The sequence below is a fragment of the Homalodisca vitripennis genome, chromosome 1 (assembly GCF_021130785.1).
Source record: "Homalodisca vitripennis isolate AUS2020 chromosome 1, UT_GWSS_2.1, whole genome shotgun sequence".
Classification (NCBI taxonomy): Eukaryota; Metazoa; Arthropoda; class Insecta; order Hemiptera; family Cicadellidae; genus Homalodisca; species Homalodisca vitripennis.
Window position 1 is genome coordinate 116900088 of NC_060207.1, and position 24674 is coordinate 116924761.

At 34.0% G+C, this 24674-nt stretch overlaps 1 protein-coding gene across 3 annotated transcripts; it reads right to left on the reverse strand.

Annotated features, from left to right (window-relative positions):
* Nucleotides 1-2088: 2088 nt before the first annotated feature.
* Nucleotides 2089-22118, reverse strand: LOC124370032. Of its 3 annotated transcripts, none has more exons than XM_046828351.1 (2): nucleotides 21892-22118; nucleotides 2089-3541 (listed from the first exon to the last, which is right to left on the reverse strand). In XM_046828351.1, the coding sequence occupies exons 1-2, from the start codon at nucleotides 21962-21964 to the stop codon at nucleotides 2307-2309; spliced, it is 1308 nt and encodes a 435-aa protein (XP_046684307.1). In that variant the 5' UTR covers nucleotides 21965-22118; the 3' UTR covers nucleotides 2089-2306. The 3 variants fall into 3 exon arrangements, with proteins under 3 accessions (XP_046684307.1, XP_046684298.1, XP_046684314.1); XM_046828342.1 differs by lacking the exon at nucleotides 2089-3541 and adding an exon at nucleotides 15801-17257 and having other exon boundaries at nucleotides 21892-22043; XM_046828358.1 differs by lacking the exon at nucleotides 2089-3541 and adding an exon at nucleotides 15801-17270 and having other exon boundaries at nucleotides 21892-21947.
* Nucleotides 22119-24674: the final 2556 nt, after the last annotated feature.

Below are 24674 nucleotides of genomic sequence, written 5' to 3' on the forward strand. Positions count from 1 at the left end.
CGCCCGAAAAAACGGCCATTTTAAAGACCGTCCAGACCTTCCCACCAGGATGGCTGGCCACAAGCTTTTGTAAGGACGCCCCACTAATTTATGACTCCCTCAGCTTAAACCTGCTTTCGTGTAGAGTCCTCTAACAATTTTCTAAGGTATTGCAGATGCTGCAATCCTTGGCAGGCATGCTAACCAACCTAGGATACATATATATATATATATATATATATATATATATATATATATATATATATCCTATGTGCATATATATATGCAGAGGGGACCTTCAAAATGTACCGGCCTCTCGGTTACGTGGGATATTACATAACCAATCATCACTTCCTTTCTTTTATATAATAAGCCACTCTGTTACTTCGTGGACGTACAGAACTTGGACCGTAGGTTCTCTGGATGTAGGGTTAGTGCTGAAATATAATAAAATTGGATAGACAGGTTAATAATATTGCTTGGGAATGCAAACAATCAAATTTATAATTAGGTAAATATTTGCGTCCTAAACTTTGCAGGTACCCACAGCTTGGAAGGCGAGGTTCGTCTCTTGGAACTGCAACAGCCTTCCAGAGAAGCGATATGAGTATGACGTTCTCAACCTGCAGAAAAGCTTCACTACCTTCTATACGGTCGGAAGAATGGCTATTCTCGTCCAACGGCGGGTGCCTCAGGCCCACGCACCGGCTGAATCACGAAGGTTCCGCTGAGTTAGATCAACTCTTTCACACCAGTTGGCCAGTAGTTGTAGCCGGGAACTTCAACGCCAAGGACACAGGGTCTGAGTTACCAACAACTTTGCAGGGCCACAGATTCTACTCTTCCCTGACCAATGTCCAATCATATCTTTGACTGCGCCAGTAGACGGCACTTACATACCCACGCACTGACTACATCACCCAGAGCAGTGCTCTCCACGACCTCTCGTATGATTACCGCCCCCGATTATCCGCAACTTTGGCCTCCTACTACCCTCCAGAAGGAGGTAAACCGTGGAGTAGACCAGGTACTATAACTACTTGGCCGACAGACGGCAGTCTCTTCAAGCAGCAACCACTATCCGAGAATTAGTCACTGACATCGCCGGACTGTACTTCTGCCTGCAGGAAGCGATGACTCCTTCTTCCAGAAGCGTCTGACCACCGCCGCAGCCTTCCGCGCTACCGTATGGAGGACACCGGCTGAGACGATAACTCAGACCGAGTTGAGATTCCAGGCAGCCTTCAACCGTCAGTCCCAGAGAGCCTTTGCCTTGCTACAGGAACACGGAGATGAGGTTCATTGTGCTTTAAACACGTTGCGTGTAACACGATTATTGGTCCAATTTTTTTTTGAGTCGGCGTTATACACAGAGATACTGAGTTTTTAAGCTAATAGAAGGAATGTAAAAAACTAATTTTTAACCTGTTAACCCTTTCAATGTTAGCAACTACAATTTTATTCATATAAATAAGGCCTTATTGGTAACTTGATTCAAATATGACAACAATAACACCCAATAGGTTAAATTTTACATATAATCCATACGATACCTATCACGTATTACTATAATACTTAGAATTTTAGAGCTATTCACGTAGCGTAGGGTCAAGGCTGTAACTCTAATCGGGTATCTGGCTCTTGCTCTCCATGAGGTCTTGAAACAGTAATTTTATTATGCTTGTGACTGAGCATTCAGCATCGATATCTATTAAACGGATTGGTGTTGACCCATTTACGAATTCTGTAGGCAAAAGGCTACAACTCTTTAGCCGAGAGGTGACGGGTTCAATTTCCGAGCAGAATAATGAAAAATTGATATCTTCCTGACTATCTCTTATCTTAGCGGTAGGGCCCACGGGATATGACATCCATTTTAAAAACCTCATTTGAGGTTGCACGGCATACACACGTACATGAAATATGTATTATGACATATGACGACGAGTGCATAATTGACTGATAACATACCATCTGGGAGCAAAAGCCCGTCAATCCTTTACACGTCAATTAGAACAATATGTGCGTTGCTTATACATTTGTATTAGCACCAGATCTAGCATTTTGATAGCAACAACGTTGGGATGGCTGAAAATATACCACAAAACATCGGTGAGAGAATTGTATTCTTAATAATATTTTCATATTTACAAAAAGCAACAAGTATTCGAGGATAGAGAATAGTATTCGATACTACATAAAGTTTATTTACATTAATATGTGACTGTTTAAATAAGTAACACTTCAGTTACCATACAATTATTAACTACGTTGGTAGTTTTCATTCCATCGAGTTTTCAATACTCTTTTTATTTGCTGAAGTATCTCTATGCATTTTCCAAGTATTCAAATACTCCTGCTAATTCTAGTTGCTGAATTAATTTTGGGAGTCGGATTTTACGAAATCTCTCATTACTGAAAGCTGACTTATAAATTTGGTAAGACTCTTCTTCTTGCCCTTTTATGAAAAGCGCTTCTATATTTTCCGGAGCATTCTCACCAATGAATATTTGTATAATGACCCCCATAACGAAACTCAAAGGAATAAGTCTTTTAACCACAACTTTTACTTCTTCGTGAGACAAGCTTTCAGAACGATTGATATGCTTTAGGTTCTTGTTGAGTTCTTCAACATAGAGCTCATACAGTTCATTGATTCTGCGAGTTCTAACATCATCGTTGGCACTTGTCCAAATGAAGTAAACAATATCAGTGACAGGAGACGCATATCTTGTCAATTGAAAGTCTAACAGTCTCACTTCACACGGTGATCCTTTATCGTTATACCTAAACATCATGTTGTTGGCCCAACCATCTCCGTGGTTCATAGCGTTAAACTCGTCTCTTCTGGGTTTCACCACTTCTGCTACCTTATTAAGCATGGTGGTACTGCAATCTCTGATAAGGTCGGTATATTTGTTGAATATATCCGAAGTTTTAGTATATTCGGCCAAACATCTCAATGCACATGACACCATTGTTCGTAAGACAGGGGTTACTGCTTGACCACATACAAACATCTTTTCTTTCCCAACTATATTAATTAATTCCGGTTCTTCTTCCAGAACGGCGAGTGATGCCGCGTGGAGACTGGCCGCAGCAGCCACATACAGGCGGCAGTGTTCAAAATCCAGACCATTCTGTTTGTCTCCCATAATAAATCCCTTCTCCTTTAAGTCTTCAAGAACAATCACGGACAATTTCGGTGAGTAAAAACTTTTTGCTGTAAATGGAGTATTGGTGATAGAAATGGCTTTGGGCAGAAAGCGTTGGTAGAATATTGATTCTGAGTATTCAAGGGTGTCGAATACTTCTTTCACTACCCCACCCTTCAATTCAGATTTTAAAACTAATGATAAGGAACACAACTCATCACTTCCTTTCTGTTTCCTGTATTCTAGTTTAACTCGGAAGGGGCAGCTACCATACTGCTCCCCCACTGGTAAAGCTGTTAAAGCAGTGAACTTGGTAATCTCTATATCCTCGTAACCGTGCTCTTGTTGTAAACACTCTTTAAGAAATTCAGAAGAGAGCCAATCAGGAACCGGCTGCTCCATTGTTCCTAAAACACACAAATAATATATGTTCAGTTTATTTTTTGTGATTCTGTCAGAAGTTTCAGTATATTCAGCGAAACATCTCAACGCACATGAAAGTAATGTTTGTAACTCTAGGGGTACTGGTTGACCATACATATTATAATTTCCAACTGTATGTACTTCGTATTTTGAATATCAGATTACTAGAGCTAGATCCCTTTACAAAACTGTTTTAAAGTAATTGCATATATTAAAGACATCGGATTTATGAAAAGTTCTACAATGTTCTCCATAACTACGAATTAACTGAAATTTATTTTCTTTTTCATTACTTTATTAACATAGTATAATATTGCAAATAGCCTAATTAAGTCTATTACTAATGTGCTATGACTTTTTTACAATGAATTTTTATTGGAATAAGTCCTTAGCTTAATTTTAATAATCCTCTCAAACGTACAATATTGGATAAATACATTACGTCCAACAAAAAACACTAGAAGCTGTGGTGATTTTGGATCTTTTGGAATATCATTGGTGACATTTGTTGTGAAATGTTGTATATTATACTATATTATTAATTGCTAAAGAAACGCTTTGATTAGGTATAACTATATTTTTAGCAGTATTATGGTTTAAGCACGAGATCAATCCACGAGGTCTGAAACTTTGTATGTGTATTTTATGCGTCTTTGTACTTGAAAATTAAAGACTTGTTTACAGCAAAATATTCCTTTATATTTGTGATAAAATGTCACACTATAAATAATTTACCAGTAAAAACATCAAACGTTAAGAAAATAAGATGTATAGAATTATTATCCGTTTAAAAGAAAACCGTCGAGTAAACTTTATGTATGCATATTGCACATTATCTTAATCTTATGACGGCGTAGCGTAGTTTGTCAAATGCGTGTTGTAAAATTTCATTTGCATTGCTTTTCCCTAACTTTATAACAGAAAAAGTTATGTTTAAACATATTATTTAAGTTAAAACAAACATTACTTCCATTTTAATAACTTACGCAATATATCTCTTGAAAAATTACTATGAATCTTATATTTTTGTGTACCGAATTATCAGTTATAACATATATTTTGCTATCAGAATGGGTATTAATGGAATTAGATGTCTGATTCTAAAATGACTTTCCCAACGCACCTAAAAATAAATCACTGACATGGAAACATTTATTGTCCTAAATCTTCTTAATTCCCCATACGTTGACATTTTGCACAGAGTTTCAGAATCTAAATAAGTTAAATTTAGTATTCATATAAACAGAATATTTACAAAGGGTGTATCAAGCTTATGTGGGTCATAGTATTCATCTCTTCAAACAAAATATGTCATAGGTCAAGAAATGTTTCGTTTAGCTGCTAGCCGTTAAGCTAAAGAAACCAATTTTGGCACATAGGCTTGAATCACCCACAGAAGTGTGTAACACCATTTTGTGAACACACTGTATATACCGACCGTATATACAGGGTGTCTCTGACGTATCTACCAATATTTTCAGGTGTTAATTATTTCTTGACCAAAGATAAACCAAACTGTCTAACCTAATTTACTTTGTTAGATAATAACATTCTCTTTTATATCTAATACTTAAAATGTAATAGCAATGTACGGCTAAAAGTTTATTAACGTGACACTAGGCGTTTGTTTCTTTATAAACTGAAAAATATTGTTAATATTTTAGAACATATAGAGCTTCAAAGGGAGTCTTCTGCGTCAAATTCTGACCATCTTATGTTTTGGGCCATTTTTTGAGACATATGTGTACTTACCTAATTGCTGAAACCTAAAACAGCGATAAAAATATTTGTACTCACTGTAAATGTGAAGAAATTGAAAATAATAAACAATACATTATAGAAGCTCTTTTCTTATTTGAATTATTTCTAAATTTAAAAACAATAATTTTTTGAAGTGAAAACTTCTTTAGGCGCGTTGAGCGTTTTGGTAGAGGGTAAAATCCTCGGTTCGCGTCACCGACATGCTAATGATACTAACCTGCATGAAAAAGTCAGTCTCGCTGTTTTTTTTTTAACCGTAGACTTGGCCGCGGACTACTAACCTGCATGAAAAAGTCAGTCTCGCTGTGTTAAAACTGTCCCGGCGGAGTATGAAAACAGACTGCGAAAATCAGTGACCTTTACGGCTTCCTCTCGCGATTTAAAAGTGAAGCCAATGTCGTACAATTCTGTAAGATGCGTCAAATTAAAGCTCTTAATATTGGCAATCTATTGGTTACATTTTTAAATATTAAACAAATTTCGAAATAATTTTGATTATTGTTTACATTTTACATAGCGTTTACAATGACAAGAAAAAAGTAGTAAGCGAGGATTTTTTTTATTTTTTGGTCAGACAAAATTTGTCAGCGAGAAAGTTGTGTGAAAATAGATGAATATTTTTTTTGTAATTTATCATTTTTTTATTGGAAGTTTAGTTTAGCCTGTAGTAGCGTATGAAGTGATGAGTGAACGTTTCTGCCGGAGCTGTAGTTGGCGCATTGGCTCACTGATACAGTGTTAACTCAATAAATTAGTTTATTGTGCAAAAAAATTCCTTTACGAAAGAACCAAGTTAATTTAACTAATTTATTAGTTTTAAAAATATTGTGGGTTTAATTATTATTGCAATTATATACTTTATCCGTAGCAATAACTGTATTATTTACAACGGTGTTCAACTCATTGTTGTTCACTCGGTGTTTACTCACTTGTATTCTATGTTTAACTAACTATTAATATTGAGCAATTACAACATATTTTTATACAGATAAATTAATAATGAAAACAACGAATATATTTTTAAACATTTTTAATATTTGTACGAATATTTGTATTTAAAATTTAGCATTATTCATTTTAATTATGTTTTTAATATTTAACCTCTTCATCATGAAATGAGTATTATTACGGTATAAGATTTATCTTACTAGCGTGGTAAAATAGATTTCTAGTTATTTGATAATATTTTTTCGTGGATTTTAAAATTGGAAAATTAAAAACGCGTCACATTTACAATTACAGATGTACTGCTACTATAACGTATTGTTAATTACTCTCAACTTAATAGTTCCGTTTTCACTTCTATCGGCAGTCCCACGACTGCTACTGTTTTTTTTTTTTTTATTTCTGTGAGGCTTTTCGTATTCAAGGAACACATCATCAGACAAACAAAACTATATAAAAGTATGTCTATGTATACAGGGTGTACATAAAGTCCTGCACAGGTATAATATTTTCTGAACGATAACAGATAAATCAACAAGATTTGGTACATCAGCACTACACCTAAAAATCTACTTTTTGAAGGAACTATCAGTTTTCTGTAATATCATGGGGACGTCCCGCAAGGAGTCAGAAAGACATCTTAAACAGGAGCATAGGTCAATATGTATATATTTTTGAGTGCGGTTTGCGGCATTAAACTCTGCTAGATAAGCCCTTTAAAATGATGTGATGGAACTGCTGTACGGCCAGGCTAGCTCGGCTGCACCTACCCGCTGCGAAGGTTTATTGTTGCGCCTTCAATTTCTACGCTGCAACTACTTTTCATACGTGTATTTTGGGCTTGCAGTTATTTATGTTTAGGCGTTTGACATTGTGTCACCTAAAGTGGTTATCTTAGTGAGTCTGTGTAGACGCAATAAAATGGTGATAACACGTGGAATGTCAAATTGCACTGTCAATTTGATTGAGAATACATTTGCTAGCACGGATGGCTTTGACGTGGAAACGGAGACAGTAATTACAAATCTCTGCCTGGATTTAAAGAAGTTAGAGGCTAATCATCCCGACATTATATTAACAGATGTACAGTTAAACATAACTAAATTACTCCAGCGTTTGGATGAGGTGATGACTTCTAATAATAATTCTGAAACAGTAATTAAAGACCTTCAGAGTAACATTTTAACTCTTGAATCCCGGCTTGAACGGGAAAAACAGCAAAGACAATGTGACCTGAATGCTTCATTTAGTGAATTGGACGCCGTCCGTGAAGAGAAAGACATTGAAATGAAAGAAAAGTCTATCATGACATCTAGTCTAGTTAACGTTAAGTCAAAGTTGGAAAGTTTAAGTAATGAATGTTTGTCTTTGCGATCCGCTATTCATGATAAAGATAAGATTATAGCTAGTATTAGGTTAGAACTAGAAGCTAGTAATAAACAAAGGATAGAGTTGACCGACTTGGTAACTAATCTAAAATCCTCAGTTAAGAAAGCAGAGGAAAAGTCCTGCCTTAAAAGTAGATGGGTCGATGACACCTTGCTTGATTCTTATTTTCAGGCTTTTCACAGCAATTCTGAAGATAAATCTTCCAAAGTAATTTTTATGGGTCTCTCTTTAACTCAACTGATAAAGCATGCTACTTTCGACGATGTAAAAAAACTCTTAGGAGACTTAAGGTTCTCTGAGAAACATTATGCTTTTTTATGTATTAGTGACAATCCAGTTACATTCAAGCAAGATAATGGGTCACACTGGAGCTTAATGTTTGTTGACATAGCTAGTAAGTTGGTTTACCACTTTGACTCGCTCCAAGGCACAAATTTATCATCTGCAAAAACTGTTGCAACCAAGCTGGGATTTAATATGAGTAATTTCAACGAGCTGAGTTGTACTCAACAGAGTAACAATTATGAGTGTGGACTAAGTGTTCTGGTCAATGCTAAGTTTGTTAACGAGGGATTTTGTAAAAGGTTCATACCAGTAAAAGGCTTTTCCTTCTGTGACTGGTATCGAGGGGCCTTATAGTCTCTTAGTTACCAACTATCATGATTCGTTACTTGTACAGCCTACTGCAACTACAGAGCTCTCTGCTGATGGCTCTAATTGTTCAAAAACCAATGTAAATATTAGTGATATTGATAATTACTTGTTAAATAGGCATAACAATGTTGAATGTAAAGATATATCAGTGAATCATTCTGAAACTTGGAAAGGTCAAATGTAAGAGCAAGCGTAGTATTAAGAACAGAGAATGTAAGTTTTCTCTACAGAACAACAAAACAGTACAATGTACCAATCGATTTCATGTGCTGGAGTTTGAGGGTAATGATGTAAATGAAACAATCAGGTGTAATTCATCAGGAAAATGGAAAGTTAAGTCCTTAAAACACAAAATGAAAAAACCTAAACCATCTGCTAACATATCTAACCAATGTTATTCAAATGCAGTCAACGAAGCTTTTTCTCACTGCAGTGCCTTGCACTCAGATGTAAGAGGAAATGTGTCCAATAGGGTAGATAGTTCAAATTGTTTAAATAAAACAGAAAACAAAGCACAAACGAGGCCAATGTCAAGTGTTTTATTGATCGGAGATTCTCTTTTGCGTTTCTCGGGGAAAAGGTTTGCAGAGGAGGCAGCTATCGTGGATGTAAATCCGGGGTCGAGAATTTGTCATATAAAGGGTAAGCTTGAAAAATATGTCTGCACAACCTGAAATAATATATCTCTTGGTAGGCACTAACAACCTTGGTCGTGGCTACAATGGTGGCCCTGGGTATGACGGTGGCTGGGGTAAGCGTGAGGCACTCCATTCGATGGCTGACTTGTTGAGTACGGCTAAACGGACCTTCCCAAACTCTGTTATAATAGTGAATAGCGTTCTCACGAGGAAGGATATCAGTCAGAGAGCCCTCTTCCATTAAAATGATCAACTGATGTTGATGTGTAATAATTTTAATGTCGAATTTTTTGATGTCACTGAAGTGATAAGGCCCTATCCTCTTGCACGTGATGGAACACATCTGAATAGTAGGGGTAATGAGTGTTTCGGTAACCTCATTTTTCTCTCACTGAGAACTATTCATGAAGCAACGTCTAATGTGTCAAGTGTGTGTCCCAACTTTCAGGTATCAGCGGAGACTAATGATGTGTGCCCCAGTATTCAGTCGCCATCCGAGTCAAATCTGTGCCTTGGTCTTCAGTCATCTGCTGATGTGAGCGTAGCACTTTCCAGTCCTCGGTCATCACATGAGCAATATAAAGTGCTTCCCAGTGCTTCTCATTTGGCTCAACTAAACGATTCAATTCTGTGCTCTTCGAATATTGACCAGTTGGGAAACGACACAGACGTGCTGTCGGCAGTTGTAAGGTAGCACATCCCCCCGGAGACTCTGCAGTGGCAGATCCTGGACATCTAGATGGCCCGCCTGATACTGTAAAGATTCTGCATCAAAATGTTCGCGGTCTTAGTAACAAGATTGATAATTTTCAACTTTTTATTGACGCCGAAATGTAGACATAATTTGTTTATCTGAACACCACCTGAGAGATTTTGAGTTTGAGATTTTGTCACTGCATGGTTACACTGGTGTTACAGCTTTCTGTAGGACAATTTACTAAAAGGGAGGTGTTTGCATCTTTAGTAAATCTTCAATAAAACACAATGTTTTAGATGTCTCCCGATATTGTCAGGAGGGTAGGTGTGAGCTTGCGGCAGCGATCTTTCAGTTCAGACAGTTTCCTCTTCTTGTTGTTGCCGCTTATAAGCCGAAACCTTTTTCAGCGTCAGTGCAAGAACATGAGATGTTTTATAAATGTTTATCCGATTGCCTTCACAATATCACAAATCCAGCAGTTAAAACTGTTGTTGTGGGTGATTTCAATGTTAATCTCTCTGTTCCTGACATAAAAGTAGATAAGCTTTTATCCATGATGGCATCTCACGATTTAAGCAATAGAGTAACTTCATTTACGAGGGAATTTAAAAACTCCCGGACCCTAATCGATCATGTATATACTGATCTTTCTGAAAACATTTTCAGTTGCTCTGTCGTGATAAATGCCTTGTCCGATCACCATGCACAAATCTCACATGTCAGGTGTTTATCTGGTCCTGGTTGCCCTAAGTCTATGCTTAAGCGACCATTTGTAGAGGAAAATCTTTTTAGACATCTTTTAACCCAGGAGCAAATTGAGCTACGTGATTTGGTTGTGCGTTGGTATTATAAAACTAAAGACCTGAGTTCTTCTGATGAGAGAAGAAAACACTACCTTTCTTTGAAGAGGCAATTTAGGGCTAGTGTGAGGGAAGCTAAGTCATCTAAAGTTAAACATTTACTGCAGACTTCCTCAAATAAAGTTAAGACTGTGTGGGACATAGTGAACGAGCATAGAGGTAAGGCAAGAGTTTCAGCAGATATTCCTCGAACCATCAAAGATAGTAATGGAGTCATTGTTAGGGATCCGAAAGACGTTTCCAACTTGTTCAAAGATTTCTTCATTAATGTGTCGAATGCAAGTTCATCTTCCACATTGTTGTCTCTTCTTCAACAACAATCAAGTGCAAGGGTGTCTTCATTTTTCTTTTCACCTGTTTCTGAAGTGGAAGTATCTGACATCATCAGATCTATAAAAGCAAAGGCTTCTTCTGGCTTCGACAATATATCATCGAAGCTTCTTAAATCATGTACGGAGTATTTTGTTAGGCCACTTGCCCATTTGATAAATTTTTCGTTTGAAAATGGCATGTTTCCTGACATTTTAAAGTTGTCTATAGTGAAGCCATTGCATAAAAGAGGACTGGTTTAGGAACTTGATAATTTCAGGCCTATTTCGATCTGATCGACATTTTTTAAGGTGTTTGAGAAGGCAGTTTTGATAAGGTTAACGGCTTTCCTGGAGAGTAATAACGTCTTGTTTGACAAACAATTTGGTTTTTTCAAGGGAGTTTCAACTGTGAAGGCAATGTTTGCTCTCTTGGATAAAGTTGTTAATGCTCTTGATGAGGGAAAGTTTTCTGCTGGTATCTTTTTTTATTTGAGAAAAGCATTTGACATGGTTTCGCATGAACTTCTTTTGCAAAAGCTTGACAGAGTGGGTGTGCGTGGTTTGGCAAATCAATGGCTGTCATCTTTCTTGAGTCAGCGTAGACAAGTTGTGGAAATTCCATACGTTGACGTAAATACTAGGAAAAGATGCTTTTCCGACGAGCAGATTGTCAAGACGGGTGTGCCACAGGGCTCCATACTAGGACCCTTCCTCTTTATTTTGTATGTGAATGACCTCAGCAGTTGTGTTTCGAGGGGCTTGTTGTGTTTGTTTGCTGACGACACATCACTTGTAATTGATGAGTCTTGCCGTTTCAATATGGAGATGAATACGTTTGTTCAATGTAATTCAATTATAGTCCAGTGGTTTCAGAGTAATGGTTTGGCCGTGAATGCTGATAAAACTACATTGCTAGACTTTTCGATTTCATCAAGACGCAATGACTCTTTGAGTGTTTGGGTTGGCGATGCAGAGGTTTGTTCTGAGCGGATGGTCAAGTTTTTAGGCCTAATTGTTGATAGGAATCTTACCTTCTCCTTTCACGTAAATCATGTCGCACGTAAAGTCTGTGCTGGTATATTTGTTCTTCGTAGACTTTCATCTTTCACGGGAACCGATGTGCTTCTGACGTCACATTCATTGGTTATAAATCAAACATTAAAATGGCATATGATTTACTATTTTATTAATTACATACAAACAAGTTTTAAAGTACTTTTGTATTCTATTACAGTTTTGTTTTCCGTTTTATTGTTTACATATGCTTTTACAATGATCGATTGATATATTGATATTTGTTATCAAAAATCTAATTAGACCAAATAGACCAATTATCTAAAGTCCACTTTAAGAAAACAGATAAAATTATATTTCCCCGCCTATAAATATCTACATCATTAAAACAATTTAAATAATACATAAACCACTACTCCACTATAGTAGTCTTATTTTAAGGCCTTGGATCTCTTAGAAGTAAGTTGCGGTATTTTACAGATTGATATAGAGCTGGGGTGTATCCCAACTGCCAACACTGACATCAGAACTGCTTGTGTACAGTTTTTTCTGTTTCCAAAGTCATTTTCATAGGCGGTTGCAATAACTTCATGGTTTGTTGCAACGGATAGGAAATATTTTGTGCTTGAAAATCTTAACAACAATTTTTCTAGCCTCATGTTTCACCCAGATAAAGCATGTTTCTGATTAGTTACTTTCTTGATAATTGATGAGGATTTCTGACAGAAGATTAGGAATATTTAGAAATGGTTATTTTGAATAGTGTCTAGCAGTTAAAAGCAACTTCGAGAGATGATCTTGATGATTCAGCTATGGTGTATGAAGTGTTTCACTCATAGTTTGTATTTCTCCGAGTAAACTACCACTGACAGTAGACCTACTTAGGTATGGACGGGAATGTGTTAACGTCTGCATGGTTACGAACTTCCGGGCACTCGGCAACGAAAAGTGATTAGATATAGAAAGTAGAATTATTTCAAATTACTTTTGGTGACTATTTTCAATGACGTATGTGGTTTTCAAAATTGTCTTGAGTTCAAGGCAGATCCACTTCCTAGACGCAGAGATAATCGTTCCTGAGGTAAGCTCCTCGAAAACACGCAGAGCCATACAGTTTACTTGCAAAAAAGGTAGTGAAAATTTTAGAAACATTATTTCTATATGTTTTTAATAATTAACTTAAGTATAATTACTTATAATTACTTGATAAGGAATACAAAAAACCTGTAAGCTCTAGTTATTCAAATAATTTTGGAAGTAGACAATTTCACAGATTCGCAACAGCAATAACTACTGACTACCTCCTTCACTACTCCCTCACTTCTGATGTGATGATGAGAGACAAGGCGAAAAGCTAATCACTTTCCTTGCTAGTTGATTTCAACCCGAAGAGGACAGCTCGCGTACTGCTCTCCTGGAGGGATGACAGGTGAAACTTTCAAAGTTATCAATACTATGTTTTTGTTTTCTTCGTGCTTCGAACACTCTGTTAAGAACTCGATGTAGAGCTAATCTGGTATTTTCTACATTGCACCGGAAAGTTCCTCCAGATGTACTTTAGTAAAGTAATGATGTATTTGTTTTTTAGTCAAAATTAACGAAATTAAGGTACTTCCTTACCTCAACAACATAAAATATATCTATAGACCTGATACATTTTTAAAATTTCATAAATAATTTCTATAAGAATTGATCATTCTTATGATCATAATTAGCCTTTCAAACCCATAAGTAGTCTTTCAACATCCTAGAAGACAGTTTCAATGTAAATTTGAGAGTTTTCAGTGACTGGAGACTCATATAAGCCATTTACAGCTTGAATTTTGGAACTTCCAGAGGCATCTAAATATTGAAGGCTTTCAGAGGCTTGGGGCTAATAGAGACAAGAAGCTCTGAGACATAGCCTATATTACTATACTTGTGATTCCAGATGTCTGGATGTAAAGACTACGAGATTCCAGAACCTGAATACGAGCGGCCTGTTGACTGAAGATGGCTCTCCACAAAGGCCTTGAAGTATAAAGACCGAAACATATCAAGAATTTAATTCTGTAAGTAATGTTAGTTGTAAAAACGCCCGTGTCAGAATAAGAACTAATATTTTGACTGTCTTCTCTGAAGTATAAATTATTTGAGGAAAACTCACCGGGCCCAATGATCATTTTAATTGTTTGGCTGTGAATAATGTCTTATTGTGCTGAAAGATTCACTAGATTCCTTTTGCTGCAAATGAAAACTAATTAATAATTACAGCAATGTTTTGTGGTGGGACATAATTCAAGTTTGTATTCTTGAACTTGGAAGGGAGCTGAAGAAAACGCCACCAAGAAAAAAATTGGAGTCATAATGGAAATAAACATTCCAACAGTGGTGTATTGCATGGGGAAATTAAATTATTATGTTTACGATTAATATCAGACATGTAGGCCTACCATTACCGATCCAAAACAATGATTGCAGTCTTACAATAAAATTATCTTACACAATTACAATAATAGTTTCCCATTCGTCAGTAATAAGTGTATATGCTTTATATAATGCTAAAATACACTACTATAATAATTAATAACCTAATAGATAAATCCTACTTTCTTATTATACTCGTATAGAATTCCCATTCGGCTTTTATTCAAAGTTTGCAAACTATTTTTAAGTTTTAGTACGTAGCACCCATTTAGTTTTTATAATTACACTAGAAACATAGAAAACTGTGTCGCTTTTGATTTTTGACCAATATTTCCTGATTATTTTATATGTCTGTATACACATAATCAGTGATTGAAACTAGTATTGTTATTTAGCTAATCACTGAACTCAAAGTTAAATTGAAAGGTAAATTCACCTTCATATAAATGTTTTCTAAACTTTATTCACAAAACTGCCATGGGTGGTATCTACAATAATTACCGACTTTAAATAGTACTGAAGAAGTAAAGGTATGTAACGTAATATGTTATGGATGGAAGCTGCTGAAGAAATAACGCCAGCTAGGTGGTTAATATGATGTGAGAGAAAACAAGCTTGCTTTTTAAAGATGGCCCAACGAACCATAAAAGCTATTAAGATTTATAGATAAACTTTTTGTATCGCCAGTGAACTTGAGTTTAAATTCAAATTTTACATAGTAAATGAGCTGTTTGGTCCAAGAAACAATTTAGGTTATTTTTTGTTTTTGAAGTAAATCGTTTCAATTACACCCACGTATCGTTGGCCAAACGATCGTTTATTTAAAACTAAACTGGTATTTGGGTCTTTGAGCCAAATATCGGTGGCGGAATGAAACTAGACCCGTTTACAAGTCTGAGAAACATTATCTCAAAGTTAATATTTCTTTCTAGTTTTTGTACTAAAAACATGCTAACTATAACAAATTGCCTCAGACTCTTTAGTAAATCACTCAAAACATCATAACCAAAATGGTAATGAACTAAAGCAAAATAAATCAGAAATATCCGTTCCAAGTTTTTAGGGCTTGTTTGGAGCTTACAGCTCTTTAAGTAGGCTATAAATAGTTAGTACGCTGACACTTAAGAAAAAATGTTTAAACAATTGTGTAACTAGGGTCAAACATAAACACTTAAAGATACAAATTTGAATGTTTTACAGTATTTATGTTAATATAAACTCTAGGAGTAAGATTTTTTTAGTTAAGTATAGTTTAAGGAAATTACTTTCTTTATTACTGATTCATTACCCACACCTTTGCATGCTATTCCTATTAAATAACATAATAATTCATAGGTATATACTCTTTCAATGTTATATTATAAACACTCCTGAAAATAAGTAATGATCACTACAATTCCAATCTTCTCAACCATTTCAGAATGGTTGGAATTTAAGTTTAGAGAGCAATTATTTAGGACCCTGAAGTAATTGATGATTGCTCAGCAGTAGTCAATGTAGGGAAAGCCCCTTTTTCATTTTTCCCTTGATTTTGGATTAAATTATTAAATAGTATAAATAACACTATACACAGGAAATTTGGATAAGTTATATTTTTAATAATATTTGCATATTTACAAAATCATAAAGTATTCGAGAATAGAGAATACTACATATAGCCTAAACATTATGAACATTAAAATGATGTCGCTCTTTAAATAAATTCAATTGCAGTTACCAAAATATTATTAAACACGTTGATATATTTTCATTTCACAGAGTTTTCAATACTCTTGTTTGCTGGAGGATCTCTTTGCACTTTCTAAGTATTCAAATATTCCTGCTAACTCTAGTTGCTGAACTAATTTCGGGAGTCGGTTTTGCCGATATTCCTCATTACTGAAAGCCAACTTATAAATTTGGTAACACTCTTCTTCTCGTCCTTTGGTAAAAAACGCTTTTATATTTTCCGGAATCTTCTCACCAATGAATATTTGCAAACTAACCACTACAAATAAACCCAAAGGGCGAAGTCTTTTTACTACAACTCTTACTTCTTCGTGAGACAAGCGTTCAGAACGATTTAAATGTTTTAGATTCTTGTTGATTTCATCGACGAAGAACGTATACAGTTCATCGATCCTGTGACTTCTAACATCATCGTTAGCACTTGCCCAAATGAAGTAAACAATATCAGTGACAGGAGACGCATATCTTGTATATTGAAAGTCTAACAGTCTCACTTCACACGGTAATCCTTCATCGTTATACCTAAACATCATGTTGTTGTTCCACCCATCTCCGTGGTTCATCGTGTTAAACTCGTCTTTTCTGACTTTTACCGCTTCTACTACAGTCTCGAGTATGTTGTTACTGCAACCCATGATGAGGTCGGTATATTTGTTAAATCTATCCGAAGTTTCGGTATATTCGGCCAAACATCTTAACGCACATGAAACCATTCTTTGTAACCCAGGGGTTACTGCTTGACCACATACAAACATTTTCTCTTTCCCAACTATATTAATTAATTTCGGATCTTCTTCCAGGACAGCGAGTGATGCCGCGTGGAGACTGGCCGCAGCAGCCACAAACAGGCGGCAGTGTTCAAAATCCAGACCATTCCTTTTGTCTCCCATAATAAATCCCTTCTCCCTTAAGTCTTCAAGAACAATCACGGACAATTGTGGTGAATAATAACTTTTTGCAGCAAATGGAATATTGGTGAGAGAAAATGTTTTGGGTATAAAGCTTTTGTAGAATGTTGACTCTGAGGATTCAAACGAGTCGATTACTTCCTTCACTGCCCCGCGCTTTCGTTCAGATTTTAAAACTAAGGATAGGGATCTTAACTCATCACTTCCGTTATGTTTCCTGTATTCTATTTTAACTCGAATGGGGCAGCTACTATACTGCTCCCTCACTGATATAGCTGGTGAAGCAGTGAACTTGGTAATCTCTATGTCCTCGTATCCGTGCTCCTGTTGTAAACATTGTTTCAGAAACTCAGAAGAGAGCCAATCAGGAACTGGATGCTCCATTGTTCCTAAAACACACAACTAATATATGTTCAGTTTATATTTGTTGAATCAATCTCAAGGTTAAGTATATTCAGTAAACATCTCGATCAGGAGTTACTGGTTGAGCACTTTTCACTCAGTGGAATCTCACTATATTCAATTCGTTATTCATATCGTATTTTGCATATTAGATTACAAGCTAAGATCAATCCTAACTTTACAAGTTCTACAATTTTCTTCATAACTTCGTATAAAGTAAGTACGTGAGCAAACCAATTTTGTATTAAAGCATATTAATTTTTAACACATAAGTATTCTTTTTAAGTCTAGTTTTAAATATTGTATCACCATTGTATGATATTGCATACTAGTTTGTTGATTTCATTAGAAAAATGTTTTCATAACCTGCTTTCCTTCTAGTACTGTATGTGTGACATAATGGTTTTTTCCAATATAATATTACGTTTGAGAGGGCTAGTAAAATTAAGCTAAGCAACTATTCCAAAACATTTTCATTGTAAAAAGGAATAGTAGGCGTTAATAGTAGAGTTAATTAGGTTATAATTATTTAAATCTTGATAAATCAGATTATAATTCTTTTTTAATCAACTTAAATTAATTAATTGAAATAATTTACAATTTATTGTAGTTGCCTGTAGTAGTTCCACTAGTTAAGTGTAAACATTAAAATATGAAAATAAAGTTATAAAAATAGCATACCAATACATGGTCTCTATTATTATCATTATTATATTACTTATGTATCTACTTACTGTTTTGTCGTGCCGTATTGATTTTTCACTGTACAGTTCAAGCAATAAGTATTAGAATATATGGCAACACAATCAATTTCAGAAATTAAATATTTTTTCTGATAGATAATGTATAACGTTCAGAAGTTGGCTGAGTGTAAAGGAATGATATAATATAAAGTAAATATAACATCAAATGATTATAGATACCATGTATTTCTATAACATTCATTACGTTCAAATTTACATTTGTTCTACAAATGATACTAAGGAAGAAATTAGTTTCAAATAATTAAATCCACCATAATGTAAATTTGACAGTGGCGAACTATTCATTTTTAAAACATTAATATTATGCTCATTATAGACCCCCAGGCCAAAGTATAAATCTGGTTATAAAATATAAAGCTTAGATTTTATAAAAAGAAGTACACACTTTCTCATGGTAGGAGATTTAAACGTGTGTTAACTAACCAAATGTGTATTGTTCAGAAGATTGTTTGAATTTATTGTACTCAAATAAAGTTTTAAACACGATTCTAGAATCTACAAGAATTTAATTACATGACAATCGTGTGGGTTTTTGTGTTTAGATCATATTAATATTAAATCTACAGGTTGTAATTACACTTCATTCGTAATAGAAGAAAAATTAGCAAATCACTTTTGGAGTGATAAGTGATAGACTAGTAAATAAGGCTATCCCAATTTGCTACTCATTTAAAAAATTATAGAACCAGATTATATAATTGACAAGGGATAGATTTCACATTATTTATTCCCAATGAAAAATAGAAATTACGTACAAGAAAAATGAACAAAATCCCTAGTTAAATTATGAAATAATATAATTTATTAGTCATAAGAATTATTTATGGAAAATAGATAAATATATTATTCATTACATAAGGTTATTTGAAATTGCTAAAAATAATTTAACTAGTAAAATTAGATTAGTTAGAAATATTATTCAGATATCCTAGAAGAAAATTAAATGAATACCAGAAAGTAGTGGGATATAATAAATAATTTTATTAGTAAGAAAAAAGACCAACAATTGAAAAAGCATAAAAGAAAGCTTCAATATAAATAATAATTCTGAAATAATAGATCCAAGAGTTCAAAGATATTTTAATTCCACCGAAGATATCAAATTTCATGTCAGGTGAACATTCTGATATTGATAATGATTTTTATGCAGGCAACTATGATGTAAGCCAAAGCTTATAAGCATGAACTTTAAAAACATTAATGAACAGAGCTTTAACAATCAGTAACTAAGCTAAAATCTCGTTCAGCCCCTGAACCAGACAAAATTTGGCCTTAAGATATCAAAAATAACCTACACTCTAGCCCGTTTTGCTGGTAGTCCGAAAAATCTAGTTTTTCTCACTGTAGTCTGAGAAAGAATAGATCGTAGAGAAATTAGTGTTCGTTTCTCTGTTTTTCCTTAAGCCACTGTTAAAATACCATATTCAATATCAAGGAGGCCCATCACTTTTGAGTAACTTATGTGAAAACATCCACAGCTTTGATCAATAACGTCGGATTTATAACGGTAACAATACTTTAAATGCAATATATGGTCGAAATTCGTCATTGGCACAATCGTAAGTACAATTTACATATTAGCTTTGTCTTTTCTAACTGCATCATTTCTGATCAAGTACTGTTCTAAAATTTATAGTGTAACAAATGTTTCTGCCTCGACGAACTTCCACTGAAAGTGTTTACAGCTGTTTAGTGGCAGTTAAATTTGGATTATGAAACATAAATATTACTATTTTTTTCGAATTCTAAAATATTCCAGATAACCTTCCAGATCGTTCTCTTCAGATAAACCTCCCTCGGGTTTAACAAATATTAAAAAATAATTAGCTAACTGATCTATCCGTTCTCAAAATTAGCTTTTAGCAACATATTTAGTGATTCATTTTTATTTATAAGATTACTTTATAAGAGAACTCTGTAATCTAGTATGCTTTTGAGCGGTATAATATTTGAAGCACAAAATCAATCCGTCAAGTGTTCTGAAACACCTTGTATGTGTATTTTATGATTCGTGAACTCTCATTAAGATTGTTTTAAGGCAAAATATTCTTTTTTATTTGTGATTAAAAGTAAATCTATAAACATTTTTACCAGTGAAAAAATCAAACTTTAGGAAAATAAGAATTTATATAATTATAATCCCGTTTAAAGAAAACTTTTAAGGAGTAAAATATATGGTATGCATATTACATTTTATCTTCGTTTTATTACGGCGCATGATGTAGTTTGTCAAAATCCGTCTTGTAAAGTTTCATCTGTATTACTTTTTATTAAATCTATCACAGAAAACGTAGTATTTAAATACATGTTTTCAGTTCAAGTCAGCTCAATTACTATTACATTCGTTCGTTTTAATAACTTCTGCAATGCATCTCCTGAAAATTACTAAGAAGCTTAAATTTGCCAAATTATCAATTATACAATTCATTTTGCTATCAGAATGACTATTAATGGATTTAAACCCCTAATTTTATAAGCTCTTCACAACGCACAGAGTTTTCGAACATAAATAAATAAACTTAGTATTTACATAAATATTATTAAAAGGTTACGGTATACTAAATATTTTAAGCTATTTGTATTAATTAATACATTAACAAGCCTAAATAGCATAACTTTGGCTAGAAATATACATTATTGTAATAAACATCAGAATTTTATAACTTTTTTGACGGTTGGTGTTAGACATTGTTAAATAATATAAGAATTTCGGAACGGTAAACATTGGTTCAACCTTATGACTGGGCTATTTAGAAACTAAGTATAGTATGTTGTAATATTAAACCGCCTACGTACAAATACAAGTAAAACTACATGAGATACATTATCCTTATAGGTTATTTCTATTTAGGACGCGTACTAATGTCTTTAAGAAGGTATCAAGAAGAGTAATAGTTATATTTTGTAATCCACCAGTGTATTTACACAATTCCTTTCCCACAGATGTGTAGTATCTCTAGATCTTGATTTATTTAATTAAAACCTTAATATCTATCTTATAGATAACGTACAAAACCATTACTTTTTACAACTGAGGTCAGTTTGGCGTTCTTCATAACGTGCCTTAGAGTGGTACACGTTTGAGGGAAAGGATATGTGTGAAACAATAATAGAGGAACACAAAATCTACAGGATATTTAATGAGAATTAAGCAAAAAATAGTTTTTTTTTATATTCGGCCATAACTTTTAATTTAGTTGTTAAAAATTAATTTTTTAGAGGAAGATGGCTCCTTTCATCTAAAAAAGATTTCACCGAAAGAATACATACAGTTATTTCATTTGATTGAAGACACAAATAAATTTGTGACAAGTAAAATTAATTAATATCCTATTGTTTATTTTTTAATACGTTCTAATTTACGTATACTGCGAATTATAGTAAATGCAAGCAGATATTATGATTCTGTGGACAAGCTGTACAGATTTAAGTTTAATTTGGTACAGATATACGCCATTGCTATAGTAAGAGGTTACCTTTAAAGTTGTCCCAATCCACCTTACCAATAATAAAATCGAGAACATGCTATTATAACTATAAAATAAATAGTAATACATTGATTTAATAAACTTTTACAAATTTTCAATATATTCATTTATTAATATTCACCGCTCTCTATCTCAAACAGCAATTTCGTACATGAAAAATCCCAATTCTTATATTCTACAATTTCTATAATAGGTGGCAAGATAATTGGAGCGACAGAAACCGAGATAATCTGGAAAAACTGTTTTTATTTATCTTTTATATTCCGAAGTTGACCACTTAATTATATTTAAAAGCGGACAAGTAAATACAATTCAGGAAAGATTTAACTTAGATTTATTATTAAAATCTATTTAAAACCTTGAGTTTACCTTTATCTTGTAGTTGAAGCACAGTGTATGTTAAGAGTGAACTGCTACTTGCGAAATAGTTCATTTGGTGCATTAAGATAACAAAAACAACACTTATCGCAGTGATAACAGCGATATTGTATGCAGCCTTTACACTTCCTCACTGTTGTATCGCTGGTTTTGTGAGAGATTCTATGTAAATTATGTTCACACATGAAGTGATATCTCGGAAAAGTTTATAATCCAAATTTTAATTTACGACACTGCTCCCCAGTTCTCACTGTCGCTGGATAGCCGACAACAGACACAACTCCGCTCGCGAGAGCTCTTGTACTCGTTTAGAACATAAACTTTACTTTCAGACACAAAACTTTGCAAATCGAGTATTCATTATACGACATCGGCTGTATCCAACCCTATGTGTTCCGTCCATTCGGTACACTTAGAAGATATTTGTTACCTTTTTTATCTCGTAAGGGGTTCTATATGTGTCAAAGAAATTAAATTTTTTCAAAGAGATGAAGGAAATCTTTAGTAGATAAATTATTATTAATTTATTAGTTATTTTTTATATTTATGTATTGAAAACTAATAAAAGTAGATGATTATTTAAAAAAGATATGTGTTACGATAACAAGAGCCACTAAAAAACATTAACAAATTTGAACATAAAAGTAAAATTTTGAAAATTGCAATTAATATGACAAATGTAGCAGTGTTACTAGGTTTCATGAACAAAAGTAATAACTGAGGTAATAACCAACAAAAGTATTATATGTTTTGTGTTGGATTGTGCTGAGAAGGTTTTGGACTCATAGATATAGGAAGAGTTTGTCTGAACAAACGGCTGACCGTTAATAAATATGGTATTTGTTTGAATACTATCACTACTCAGTCTATACAGAATAATCAGAGATTTTTTTAAACACTAACATGTTACAGATCTAAGTATATTATTCCAAATTATATGATCATTGTTACTGCTGTATAACAAGTGCAATAAATAACTGATAAGTAATATCAGTAACATGCACATTGCCCAAGGACAATAAATATCGTTGACCTCATCCCCTGTGACCCTGCACCGACTTATCTCAGGCTGCTTCATAATTGTTTAAAGTAAGCTAATAAAGGATCTTAAAGTTAAAAGATAACGTCCTTCAGCGCTCGTAATACAATTATTTAACGGCGTGTGCTTAATTTCTTTTCAAACAGTTAAGACAGTTGTTGTCACTAAATAAGGAGTTAACAAGAGGGAACTAAAGATTAGTAATAAACTTTAATCCTTGAATCAATGCCTAACTTTAGAGACAATTCCTATATCCAACATTGAATTTGCCTTCTGCCATTCTGTGGTTCTCGTTAGTTGACCTAAATTCCAGCTATAATCAGATCACTTTGAAGCCTCAAAACGTACACTGCTTTTGACGTGCAATATGACTTTAATTGTGTTCCATTTGGTTTCTAAAACGGTTCAGTGGTCCTTGTTTATTTATGTAATCAAGTATTCGAAGATACAAATTTCAAGTTCCTTTATTCGCTTATCGACAATATTCTTGTGTATTCTAAATCATTTGCATAACATTTAGAACATCTTGAATGTGTCCTTAGACGCCATGTAGGCCTGACAGTAAATACTGAAAAGATGACAGTAGCTTCCAACAAAATAGAATTTTGACGATACGTGCATAACAATTATACACTCTTCCTAAAAGCCGGAAATAACAATACCGGACAATGAATTTCCAACTCCTGGAAACATTTAATAAACTTCACGGTTTCTCGGTTTAAAAGCATTTCATTCTAGATTCTTAAAAGACTATACTTAGCATATCAGCCCCCTTCAATCACCTAAAATAGAGGATGTAGATGTTTTCTGTGGTTACCTTTAGGAAAATGATTTTAAGTTGTTAAAAAAAGCAATAACTTCCTCACCAGAGTTGCAAATGCCCAACTATGGCCAACCCTTCGTTCTACAAATAATATATCAACCATTAGTTCTACAAATACATCAAGAGATGCAGTGGAACAGCTATCTCACAAAAACGTAACGGTCCTCTCTTTGCCAGTCGCATTTGCTCCACAACGAACTAAAATCCACCAGAAAAGTTACAGAATTTGAACAAGAAGCATTGGCCGTGGTATTTTCTTTTAATAAATTTTGGTCATACCTTGAACACTGTCACTTTGATTTTCAAAGCATTGTTGACTCATCATTCCTTGCCAGGTAGCTAAGATTGCTACGTTCCAGACACTTATTAATGTTTTTCAATTCACAGTTCATTACACGAAGGGAAGGGATAACATCGTAGTGAATTGACTTTCTAGTTTAAAGAATTCAATTCGTTTATGATCACTCAAAATTCATAAGAATAATTTTGTTTTTGTTTTATAATATATACAATATAGTATTTTTACAGATTGTTTCAATGTTTGGAATTTGATTACTAGTTTACAGTACTTACATTTAATTAAAATAGAATAACAATCTTTTAATTACTATTGTTTTAATAGTAGTTCTAACGCCTGGCTAATAAAAAAGTAGTATTAGGGATTAAGCCATTCAAGAAAATAAGTATGTGCCAGTCTGAGATGTAAATAAAAAGTATTCCAAAATACCAACATAAAAATTATAATTGGCCCACAGTGTTAATGACACAGTGATATGCTACCTGTTGCAATAGTATTCTAAAATTAAAGCTTGAGTTCATTATAAAATTCATTAGTTTGTATTATACGTATTCATGTATTGATGGAATCGCACTTGGAACCACAATATTATGAAAATCAAGATGGTTCACATT

Bases quoted from the DNA above. Each gene is read 5' to 3' on its own strand.
- LOC124370032 (XM_046828342.1), bottom strand. From the start codon at position 21,964: ATGCACCAAATGAACTATTTCGCAAGTAGCAGTTCACTCTTAACATAC. The intron at 17,258-21,891 runs GTAAACTCAAGG...TGTGTGTTTTAG, and splicing joins GCTTCAACTACAAGATAAAG to GAACAATGGAGCATCCAGTT.